Source organism: Mobula hypostoma, chromosome 1 (assembly GCF_963921235.1).
Source record: "Mobula hypostoma chromosome 1, sMobHyp1.1, whole genome shotgun sequence".
Taxonomy (NCBI): Eukaryota; Metazoa; Chordata; class Chondrichthyes; order Myliobatiformes; family Myliobatidae; genus Mobula; species Mobula hypostoma.
The window spans coordinates 57,527,480-57,540,217 of record NC_086097.1 but is presented as its reverse complement, the minus strand read 5'-3'; the positions used below and the strand labels follow the sequence as shown (position 1 = coordinate 57,540,217).

At 39.7% G+C, this 12,738-nt stretch overlaps 1 protein-coding gene across 1 annotated transcript in view; it reads right to left on the bottom strand.

Annotated features, from left to right (window-relative positions):
- The window catches only part of kiaa0586 (KIAA0586 ortholog), a 538,659-nt gene that overhangs the window by 122,044 nt on the left and 403,877 nt on the right, over positions 1–12,738 (bottom strand). The window contains exon 20 of the mRNA XM_063049620.1: positions 1,622–1,812. Within this exon, the coding sequence (XP_062905690.1) occupies positions 1,622–1,812 (191 nt within the window). The remainder of the gene's footprint in view (positions 1–1,621; positions 1,813–12,738) is intronic.

Genomic DNA, 12,738 nt, shown 5'->3' with positions numbered 1-12,738 from the left:
ATTCTCTTCTCCAAGGTAAAACAAAATGAATGTTTCACTACCTATACCCCTCATGATTTTTTAAACCTTTACAAGATCATTCTTCCATCTGCTTTCTTCCAGGAACAATGGTCTCAGCATATCCAGTCTCTCATTATAATTGAGACCCTCCACTTCTAGCAACATCCTTGTGAAACTTTTCTGCACTCACTTTACTTCAATCACATCCTTTCTTTATTATGGCAACCAGAACCACATGCAATATTCCAGGTGTGGCCTCACCAATGTTTTGTACGGTTACGACATAACATCCCAGTGTCCAAGCATGTATCAGTGTTATTCATTTTAAGCTGCATAGGCATTGACAGCCATCGCCATTCACTGCTGCTCCCCTGCAGTCTGTGGGCAGGTGATCAGATGCCAGGAAAGGAGTCAGATATACAAACAGAGAAGAGGAGCTCATGTGTGGACCGAATGCCTTGGAAATGGATCCACATATTAGTATTGGATTATTATTGTCAGCTGTACCAAGAATCAGTGAAAAGCTTGTCTTGCATACTGTTCATACAGATCAAACCATTACAGAATGCATTAAGCTAGAATAAGGTAAAACAATAACAATGCAGAATAAAGTGTAAAAGCTGCTGAAAAGTGCAGTGCAGACAAATGATAAAGTGCAAATCATAATGAGGTAGACTCTGAAAAGTCCATTTTATAGCACAAGAGTTCATAAGTCTGATAGCAACGGGGCAGAACCTGTTCCTGAGACTGATGGTACGTGCTTTCAGGCTTTTGTATCTTCTGTCTGATGGGAGAGAGGATAAAGAGAAAGTGGGTGGGGTCTTTGATTACGATTACTGCTTTTCTGAGGCAACATGCATATGAGGTACGGAGAAAGAGCATTGTCAGGATTGGGGCCAGGTATGGAAAATGGAACCAGTGGCTAGAGAGTGGTTGGAACTGGGAGCTGTGGGCTGAAGCATGTCCAAGATTGTGATACAATTGTGTAGCTCGAGCCATGAATCACAAGTTGAATTGCGACTCTGTCCAGAGGGAAGTATGCAGAAGGACTATGGGCAAGAATGCAGTCATAGTGTGGCCAGGAATGGTATCAAGTGTACAGCTGGAGCATCAAGGAGTACCCAGCCAGCTATGCAGCAGGCAAGCAGGTTTGGCTGGGATTGGAAGCTCTGGGCCACAAGTTGGCTACAACCAAAATGGGTTGGGAATGTTTTCAAGATGCAGTTGGGAACAAAGGACAATAGGACAGATGATGGCTCGGAATGTGGGTGGATTTCAGCTGAAGGAAGGCAGTGCATGAGAGGAAGAGGGACCTCTCCCTGTAGCAGGGCAGAAGAAGATCAGAGAGTAGAGGAAGGTACGGAGCAAGCTTTGATTCAGGAATGGGGAGGGTGGTGGGAGGAAAGCAGTTGACATATATTGGACTGAGCAATGGAAGCATGTGAGTGAGTCAGTGAATATGTTTGGATATTACAATGTGCACCAATAAGGGTTAGCAAGCAATGTGTTAATATAAAATGGAACTTCAATTTAAGATTCTTTTCTACACAGCATCCCCTAATTTAGTTAAGATTATCAATATATACAATTCACATTTCAGTATCTTAAGCATATTAACTACCTCTCGATCAACTGATCTTCTAAGGACATGTTGCGTTCTATTACTCCAACAATGTCAACAGTTGGCTGAACGGCAGGAACAAAGGGAGGAAACGATGGACCCTTGTTAAAAGCAGAGATGGACTCAGCAAAGCCTTCTAACTCTATCCCTCGTTCGGGTGATCCTTGATACTCAGTATCAATCTCAGATTCCTAAATACATAAAAACAAGTAGGATTAAATAGAAGTCGTGAAATAAACTCAGTTCTTTTACTTAATTATAATTAGAACAAAGGCAGCATCAAAAGTCATAGTCATACTTTATTGATCCCGGGGGAAATTGGTTTTTGCTACAGTTGCACCATAAATAATTAAATAGTAATATGTAAATTATGCCAGGAAATAAGTCCAGGACCAGCCTATTGGCTCAGGGTGTCTGACCCTCCAAGGGAGGAGTTGTAAAGTTTGATGGCCACAGGCAGGAATGACTTCCTATGACGCTCTGAGAGAGTGCAATAGAGCGCAATGACGCAACAGAGAGAGGAACAAAGTTAACATTTCACATTATTAGCCCTTCAAAAGAATAGTGAAAAAATAAATGTGCTTAAAGTTACAATGGTGGCGGGGGGGGCGTGGAGACGAGACTGAGTATATTCAGGTGATATGATTACTTTTAATGTCATCTAAGACAGGCAGATTAACGCTTAAGGGTTGTAAATACAGGAAGATGAATGTGAGTAGTAGAAAGGAGAAAAAGCCAAATATGAGATGCAGAACACAGCATTTGATGGAAATCTGAAAATATAAGAAAATGTAGGAAATATTCAGCACCTGTAGAGAAAAAAAACTAGGTTAATGTTACAGGCAGATCATCTCACACCAGAACTGATCAGATCTGACATAAAAGGTCTAAATAGGGTGTATGTGCAGAGGATGACTGCAGTAAAACAATAGGACCATAAGACATAGAGCAGAATTAGGCCATTCTGCCCATCGAGTCTGTTCTGCTATTCCATCATGGCTGATTATTATCCCTCCAAACCCATTTTCCTGTCTTCTCCCCACAACCTTTGATGCCTTGACAAATCAAAAACCTATGATTTAAATATACTCAATGACCTGGCCCCCACAGCCGTCTATGGCAATGAATTCCACAGATTCACCACCCTCTGGCTGAAGAACTTCCTGCTCATCTCTGTTCTAAATGGACGTCCCTCTATTCTGAGGCTGTGCCCTCCGGTCCTAGACACTCCCGCTATAGGAAACATCTTCTCCATGTCCATCTATCTGGGCCTTTCAATATTGAATAGATTTCAGTGAGATCCCTCCCTCATTCTTCTAAACACCTGCAAGTACAGGCCCTGAGCTGTCACATTCTCCTCATACATTAACCCTTTCATTCCTGGAATCAATCTCATGAACCTCCTCTGTACTCTCTCCAATGCCAGCACATCTATTTTCAGATAAGGGACTCAAAACTGCCCACAATAACTAAGTGCAATTCCAACCAATGTCTTATAAAGCCTTAGCATTACATCCTTCCTTTCGAAATTAATGTTGACATTGCAAATACCTTCCTTACCACTGACTTGACCTGCAAGTTAACCTTTAGGGAATTCTACACGAGGACTCCTGTCTATTTGCATCTCTGATTTTTGAATTTTCTCCCATCTCCCTGCTTAGAAAATAGCCTATGGGTTTATTCCTTCTACCAATAGTGGGAGAAACTAGGACCAGAGGGCACAGCCTCAGAATACAAGTAAGTTCCTTTAGAACAGAGAGGAAAAGAAATTTCTTTTGACAGAAGTTAGCGAATCTGTGGAATTCATTGCCACGGATGACTGTAAAAGTCAAGTCATTGGGTATATTTAAGGAGGAGGTTGATAGGTACTTAATTAGTAAGGTTGTCAAAGGTTATGGGGTGAAAAGAAGAGAATAGGGATTTGAGAGAAAATAAATCACCAGTGTAGCTAACTCAATAGGCTAAATGGCCTAATTCTGCTCCTATGTCCTATGTCTAAACAAGAAAGGCTGGTTATATAAAATTATGAACTTAATATTGAGATCCAAGGGCTGAAAAACTGAGATGAAGAGGAAGTACAGTTCCTCAAGCTTAGTCGCACAGCATAGGAAACCAAAACCAGAGGAGTCAGAATGGATTTGGGATGGAAATGAAAAATGAGAAACAGCAGGAGGATCAGGATAATCCTTGGAGAATGAATAGAGATGCTCTGCCAAGTGGTCTGGTTGTTTCAGTACTCAGTTTTGCCATGAAAATGATTAATTAGCGACATTTTCCCAAATTAAATCTTTGCTATCAACTGTGGAATTTGGAATTCAGGGCACGTTCTAATTTTCGGACAATGTTATCTTTCATGGTTAATTCTTCTAATGTCCTTTACTTCTCATCAACCACAGGTTCCCCTCCACTCCAACTGACAGCACCCTCAACTAGTTCTTTCCATTTTGATGCTCTCAGCTTATTCCCCTCTTCCATGGCCAACAATAAAATTCCCCTTGTCACATCATGGCATAAGAATATGCTTACAGCCATTTCACCATTTCTAACATACTGTTACCATATATGTTACCATATTCAAACAAAGTATGTATATGTTACCATATACTACCTTGAGATTCATTTTATGCAGGTGCTTACATGAAAAAATACAACAGAATCTTATGAAAAACTATACACAAGCAAAGACTAACAAACACCATTGTACAGAAGAAGACAAATTGCATAGAGAAAAATAATACTAAGAACGAGTTGATACTAAGTCTGCAGGCTGTAGAATAGTCAGACTAGTGGTGAATGACGTTATCCACTCCAGTGCAGGAGGCTAATGGTTGTACGGTAATACCTGTTTCTAAACCTGGTAGTGTGGAATTTGAGGCTTCTGTATTTCCTGCCCAATGATAGTAGATGAAGAAGGCATGGCCTGAATGGTTAGGGTCTTTGATGATGGATGCTGCTTTCTTGTGGCAGCACTCCAGATAAATATACTCTGATGGGTAGGGCTATATGCTGCACTTTCTTCAGCAGCTTCTGTTCCAAACAGAAAAGAAAGGGGAAAATCAAGCACATCTTCCCCTCCTTCCATTTGTAGTCGAAAAAAGTAACCCATTTTACAAACATCATTACAAACACTTTTAACAATGGGCAAACCAAAAATTTAGGAAGTGATTACAAGAAGCACTTTACAAGATGCTAATACCCCTTTAAATGTAAAACTCTTTCTCTTGTCTACTGACTTCTTCAAGTGTGAATATAACAACAGCATATATCAAATCACATGACCATAAAGATGAGGCAAAGATATCATGTGGCAGCAAGGAAAAGCACAAGTCGTCGTGGCTATCCCTCGAGGTCGAGGATGATGGTCTTCGTTCTGTTGATCTACTTATGGGCAGCACAAGTAAGAGTTTTCTGTGTGCTTCAACATGCTTTGCTGTACGCCTTACTGCTTAATTGTAGGGCACTTTTATGGGACAGAATAATCAGATGATGGAATCATTCAGAGATAGTTTTGGTGCATCTAAAGTGATATGGTTGGGAGGAGAGAAAGGGAAAGTAACCGAACAAAAAGCACTGTGTTTGACAAAAGACCTGAAGAACACAAGATGAAACTGAAGCAAAGATTTTATAGTAGTGGCTAAGTTACGGCATGTCTGTATGAGCTTGACAAGCTGAGTTCAAGCTGCGTGAATGATGGATTCAATCACTGATTTCGCCTCATGATCACATTGAGTGCTCTCTACCTACTGAAACAATATATTCATTTTATGACCTTAGTTCATTTCAACTCTATACAGTGCTAAACCCTTTTGTTCATAAACAGCTTTGGTCCACAAATAAACCTCAGATATTAACATTCAGAGTTTGCTCAAAGTTAAACTCCTACTTTTAAAATTTATTTGTAACAGAGACTTCTGCTTCAAGGAGAACTGCCAATGCACATTGCACTCAAAAACTCCAACAGTCCATGCAAAACCCAGAGATCAACTTTCCTGGCAAGGGTTGTGGATTTTCATGAGGTCTGCACAATTTTTATGCTGTGGCCTCTTGCCAAGACAGATTTCCAGACAAACATTTTTGTGCCAAGCACACTGCATTTGAAGTTACAAAGCAAAATGAAAGGGCAATCTGTTGTACTTGGTGCTGGAAACCTGAGTGGTTTTAGCTGGCGCAGGCTTCAGTACAGCATTTTGTTTTTTCTGGTCAGATCCATGTCGTACTATTTGGAATCAGCATAATACTTTATTGGCCTGGCAATGGAAAAAAGGCATTGTGCCAAAGGCATTGCGCCAAAGGCATGAGCTACAGATTAATAAATGTTTTTAAGAGGAAAATGTAATCTACAGCATAGCCTTATTAAAGTTTATGAAGTACACTGCAGTGCTATGGAAAATAAATTTACATATGCTTCTCAAACATATTAAGATGCTTTTGATTTTGTTTTGGGAGAGGAATACTTGCTTTAATATTTGAAACTCATTATGACCATTTTATTGAAAACTATGAATTGGAATTACAGGAATTAAAAAGCAAAATTAAAGGAACACTAGAAGAATGCATCAATTATGTAGCAAGAATAAACCACACTTAGAACAATAAACATGTACATAACTTATGTTCATTCAATCACATCTGTTACATCCATATGAACAGAGAGGATGTGACATGTTGAACCAATTAAAATATGTACCCATCGGGAGCAAGAATAATATTTCTCACCATATGTGTAACTTAAACAAAACCTGGTCCAATCATGACTTTGCTGCTCTAACTATTCAACAAAATTCTGAGGACTGCAAAGTGCTGGTTCATGCTATGGTTCAAGAGGTTCAACCCAGTCACAGCACTGAAAGTGAGGTGCTGATTTTCAAATATGATTTGCATGCAATTAGTCCCTGATTTTTTTTTTCGTTAGATTAAGACAGTTGCAGCTCATCAATGTACTTCGTTGGTAAAAACAACTTTGAAACATCCTCAGGTGATGAAAAGCACAATATAAATAGATGTAAGCCTTTCTGTCCATGCTGGCAGAGGACAAAAATACCAACCCAGCTTTTAACATCTTGTTCAAGATTAGTTCACACAAAGACTTAAAACCTGTCAGCAATCTGCATTGTCTGATGGAAGAGTGTGTGAAGTGGAAATTGGGACATAAGTGGGTTACTTCCAACTTTACACGGATGCTTGTTGAAACAGGTGTTAGCCTCTATGAACATCCATATCAGGATCAGATATGGAGTATATCAGACAGCTAAGTAGAGCACAACATCTATGGTGCACAGATTTCCCAGGCTTTAAGCAATCTAGCCAATGGTCCATGAAGAGATCACTGGAGGTCTCCTACAAAAAAAAGTCTCTGGTTATGTTTTCATTTCCAACACTACTCATTGCTTTGTAAAACTACTGCTGCTGCTTCATATCCATGTTCCACTCCTGCTGGCCTTCCCTCAGTTGCCTGAGTGGAACAGCATCACTAGAGTTATGTTTCTTGTCTGAGATTCACTCATTCTTTTTGCATGCATTCTTCAGAATATCTCCCATTCTGGATGGATACACAAATTATAATTTATCTGTTTCCTTCTTTCTCTCTTTACATATATCATAATTTTTGCTGTCATACAGATCCATTATTCACCTCTCACGTATTTACAGTGGATTCCAGTTAATTGGGACACATCAGGACCAGTTCATTTTAGCCCAATTAAGCAGCTACCCTGATTAGCTGAGGTTTCCTGGAAATAGTTAAAAAGATTTAAAAACGACAAATTACCATTTAACAGAGTAACAAATTATACATTTAGAGGAAATACAGAACAAGTTAGAACACTATCAATACTACTACAGTACTATAAAACTGCTACACTCCTTTGATTGAAGTGCCGCTGCCACGTTCTTTTGATTGATAGTAAATGAACAAAATCAGCGCTGACACCTAGTGCAGATAGTGGACTGATTTCAAACAGCACTGTCGATGATTGCATCCTCCAAACCTTCATTGCAGTTGTAGTACTCAAGATGATTGGGGATACCTTCAATTTCTTCATAGTTCTTAACTTGTTGAAGTAGCAAAATCATTTCATTTTTATTCCCTGCTGTTTCTGGCATCTACAAATCTGAATGCTTGAAACCACAATGAGCAAGAGTTCTAAATTGACTTACTGTTCCCTACTATCAGTGACAAAAATCACAGCTTTTTGAACACAAACACACACAACTGACACTATTTAAAAACTGTTCACTTTAAGCACAGTGTAGTGTCTAACAGTCACGTGACATGCACACAATTAGAAAATGTTTGGCAACAGTCTACTGCCCCAATTAGGCAGCATAGTGTCCCAAATAAACAAAGGAATCCTAACTATTTTCTCGATTTGTTTTTGTTTTTTAAGAGTTGTCCCAAATATGCGGCTGTCTTGATTAACCGATGGCCCAATTAACCAGAATCCTCTGCATATATTATCTGCTTTGAACAAATTATTTTGCTGACCTAATGTAATTACTGGTACAATATTGATTTATGTTATTACTGAAAGCTTTAAGATTCAGTGCAGCGCAAAACAAAGCCATAGTTAGCTGCCTCAGTTTAACTTGGGTTTTATTTGATAACTTTTACCTTGGGTCCACATCAATCAACATCTCTCATAGTGTAAGTCAGATCACATGATGCAAAGGTCTGTTGCTAGTATCATTTCAATATATGTCTTGTATATCCCTGCAATTCAACTAGTTTTGTCATTGTCATGAGCAAATATGTAGCACTTCAAATTTCAATTCACAGAATCATGGAATGATTACTGTACAGAAGGACGCCATTGGTCCAATCGAATCATCATTGGCTCTAAATAAGAGCAGTCCATTAGGTTCTATTGCCTTGCTTGCACCCTATGATCCTGCAATTCTTTCCATTCATGTATTTATCCAAATTCCTTCAGTATGTTGCCTTCAACTCTGCCAACTGCCTCTGGCATTGCATTCGTGCTGCTGTTTAAAAAACAATGTTTCATGTCATTTTTTATTCTTTTGCCAATCACCTTCATTCCTTGTCCTCTAGTTCTTGACCCATTGCCAATAAGACCAGTTTCTATTTATCATCTTTATCTATATCCCTCATGATTTTAATTACATCTATCAGATCCCCTTGCAACTGCCTCTACTCCAGGCAGAACAGTCCTAGTTCCACCAACATGTTTACATAGCTAAAATACCACCTCCCTGGAATAATTTTGGAAAATTTTGTCACAACCTCTCTAAGCCATTTATAACCTTGCTCAATTCTGGTGCCAGAACTGATCACAATACTCAAGTTATGGTTGAACTAGTTTTAACTCACATAATCACCACATCCAATTGCACTGAAACAGTTAACTCTGAAGCAGTGTGCAAAACAGCACTGATATATATTGCTATATATACGCACCCTTCTCGAACACTGCATTAATTTTTGTGTTATTTTGGGGTGCCGACTGGTGGCATAGTGGCATCAGCGCCGGACTTCAGAGCAAAGGCTCCCAAGTTCGAATCCAGCCAACTCCGTTGCACGCTTTCCATCTGTGCTGGTTGAGCGTCGAGCTAGCAACTCGGCCTCATAAAAATAAGAAAGCCTGCTAAAAAAAATGCCGTCATGACGGCATTCTGATGACTCCACTTGGAGTTAAGGGCTTTCTTCTTCTGCTTTATTTTGGGGTAAAATAAAGTCTATGCTTCATGCTATTAGTTCAAAGCTGAAAGTAAGTTTATTATCAAAGTACATATATATAACCAATACAAGCCTGAAATATATTTTCTAGCAGGATACTCAGTAAATCCAAGAAAAACAATAGAATCATTGAAAGACCGCATTCAACAGAACAGACAAATGGTCACTGCGCAAAAGCCAAAGAACTGTGCAAATACAGAAGAAAATAATAATAGTAATAATAAATATGAAATAAAAAAGGAGAACATGAGATGAAGAGTCCTTGAAAGTGAGTTCATAGGTTGAGGGAACAGTTCAGTGATAAGGCATCATCATCATAGCTTGTCACACCAGACAGCCAGCCACTCTGGTGTTGTTTGGTTGATGCTGAGCAGGTCAGTGTCAGCTAAATCAGGTGAGAGTGGGCAGTTGCGTAGAACGTGTTCAATGTTCTGCACCCTTTTGCCACACTCACAGGATTCGCTGGTCTTTAAACCCCACTTCACCATATTCTCTCCCGTCCTACAAGCTCCCGCTATCGCTCTGTTGAGAGTGCACCACTTCCATCTGTCAAGCAGTGCCCCGTCTGGCAACATTTCTGTGGGGTCTTGCACTGTATTGTTTGGTGGGGTTCTGGCTTCTGTTTGTTGCCAGAGGTCAATCCTGTATGTTTGGGACGATGTGCCATGTGGTAGTTCCTCCACTGTAGCAAAGCTTTTCCTCGATTTTAGGTGGTTGGAAACTGGCACATGATGATGTAGTGGGTGCCGTGGATCCGAGTTCTGTTTACCTTTTTCAACTTTTGTTGTAGTGTGTCTTCGGATCTCTGGGGGAGCAATGCCTGTAAGACTGTAAATGATGTTAGTGGGTGTGGGGTGCAGTGTGCCCGTGATTATTCGGCAGGCTTCATTAAGCAACGGGTCTATTTTCTTTGCATGGGCTGATCTGCCACACACAGGTGCACATTATTCTGCAGGTGCATAGCAGAGTGCTAGGGCAGTTGATCTAAGTGTGTGAGCATTAGCTCCCCATTTCATGCTTGCTAATTTTTTCAAGAGAGAATTGTGGGAGCCAACTTTCCCTCAGAGTTTTTGGATGTGAGTGGCGAATGAGAGCGTTCCTATCCAGTGTCATGCCCAGGTAAATTGGAGTCGGATGGTGTTCGAGCTCCTTCCCACACCAGAAGATCTTGAGTTTCTGAGCTGCTTCTCGATTCCTCAGGTGGAATGCACACACTTGAGTTTTTAATGGATTTGGGTTCAGAGACCATTTTTCATGATACTGTTTCATTGCTTCAAGGACTGCTGTAAGTCGTACTTCAACTTCTTGGAAGGAGTTAGCCTGTGTTGCTATGCATGGATCGTCTGCGATGAATGATAGGGTGAGTGAAGTTGAGCGAAGCTATCCCCTCTGGTTCAGGAGTCTGATGCTTGAGGAGCAATAACCGTTCCTATACATGGTGATGTGGGTCCTGAGTACCCTCTTCCTGATGGCAGCAGTGAGAAAAGAGCATGGCCTGGATGGTGGGGGCCCATAATAATGGATGCTACTTACCTGCGAAAGTGCTCCATATAGATGTACTCAATATTGGGGAGGGATTTACCAATGATGGACTGGGCCCTATCCACTACCTTTTGTAAGATTTTCCATTCAAGGTCATTGGTGTTTCCATACCAGGCTGTCATGCAACCAGCCAAAATATTCTCCACCACACATCTACAGATGTTTGTCCAATTTTTAGATGTCATGCTGAATCTTCCCAAACTTCTAAGGAAGTAGTACTGCTGTCCTTTTTTTGTAACAGCATTTATGTACTGGACCCAGGAGAGATCCTCTGAAATAATAACACTGCGGCATTTAGTTGTTTCTGATCCTCTCTGCCTCTGATCCCCCAAATGAGGACTAGCTCATGGACCTCTGGTTTCCTCCTCCTCAAGTCAATAATCAGCTCCTTTGTCTTGCTGACATTGAGTAAGAGGTTGTTGTAGCACCACTCAGTCAGATATTCAATCTCCCTCTTATAAGCTGATTCATTACTACCTTTGATTCTGTCAATGACAATGGTGTCATCAGCAAACTTAAATATGGCACTGGAACTGTGCTTAGCCTCACAGTCAGTTTTTTTTCAATTATTAATAAGATATTTTCAGTGTGATCAAGTCTCAATTAACATAACTTATTTCTACACTGCGCAACTGTTCCATCCAAATACAGCAAGTTATCGAATTTTCAGTCTTTTAGACTTGATTCTTTCCTGACCTGAATTTTGCCTTTCCTGCTTACACTAAGTTCTGGCCAACCTCCCTATTCTGTCAAACCCTTACTGATATCTTTCCACTTCTACAGCCACAACTACGGAAGCACTGCTAAGAAAACAAATACTGAAAATAAACTCAAATAATAGATTAAAAGATGTGAAATTACAAAATCAACACAGAATGAAGGAAAAGATTAAACAGAAATGAAGCAAACAAATTCATGTGGGCAAAGAATACATACAGTGGATTTCAATTAGTTGGCAAGTAATACACAAGTAACTATGAAGAAACACACATAAAAGTTGCTGGTCATCTCTAGGAAGAGGTGCAGTCGACGTTTCAGGCCGAGACCCTTTGTCAGGACTATGAAGAACGAAGGTATCGACAGTCATCTTAAACGTTGCAATTAAAATGAAGATTTGGAGGATGCAATCATTGACAGTACTGTTTGAAGGCAGTCTACTATCTGCACTAGGTGTCTGCACTGATTTTGTTCACCTACAGTCAATCAAAGGAACATGGCAGTGAACACCGGATGAATTCCTCCGTCAATAACTATTAGGAACTAATACACTGTTTTATAGTATAGTCATAATTTTGGTAGAGTTCTAATCATTCTGTATTTCATTAAATATATCAATTTTTACTGAATTAAAAGGTAGTTTGCCTTTTTTATGCCTTATTAACTACTTCCATGAAACTCCGGCTAATTGGGGCAGCTGCTTAATTGGGCCAAAATGTACTAGTCTTGATATGTCCCAATTAACCAGAATCCACTGTATAAATTTAAGAAAATTAAATAAACAAAGAATACAAAATATTGCATGTTCTATAAGTATATTTGCAAATATGCTCAATGATCCAGAGTATTGTAGCATACTCCTTGACACCTCTGTCACCGGTGAAGGGTGGGGTGAAAAATAAATTATGACTGATTTACAACGGCAATATGCTCATCATACATTGAATTTGAGTAACTAGCTCTACCAAAAATGTTGAAATCCCATTTGACACTTCATTGTACTGTAGTATCAAGATATAGAAAAAAAAGCAATGTTGGTAGCCCCATTTTCTGGAGTCCTAAAATCAATTTGATTGATCTGTCCTTTCAGTTAGTTGTAAAAGGTCCCATTACTCTAGTTAAACAGCAGAATGTTTCAGACATTTCCCCTTCAAAGTCAAAGTTG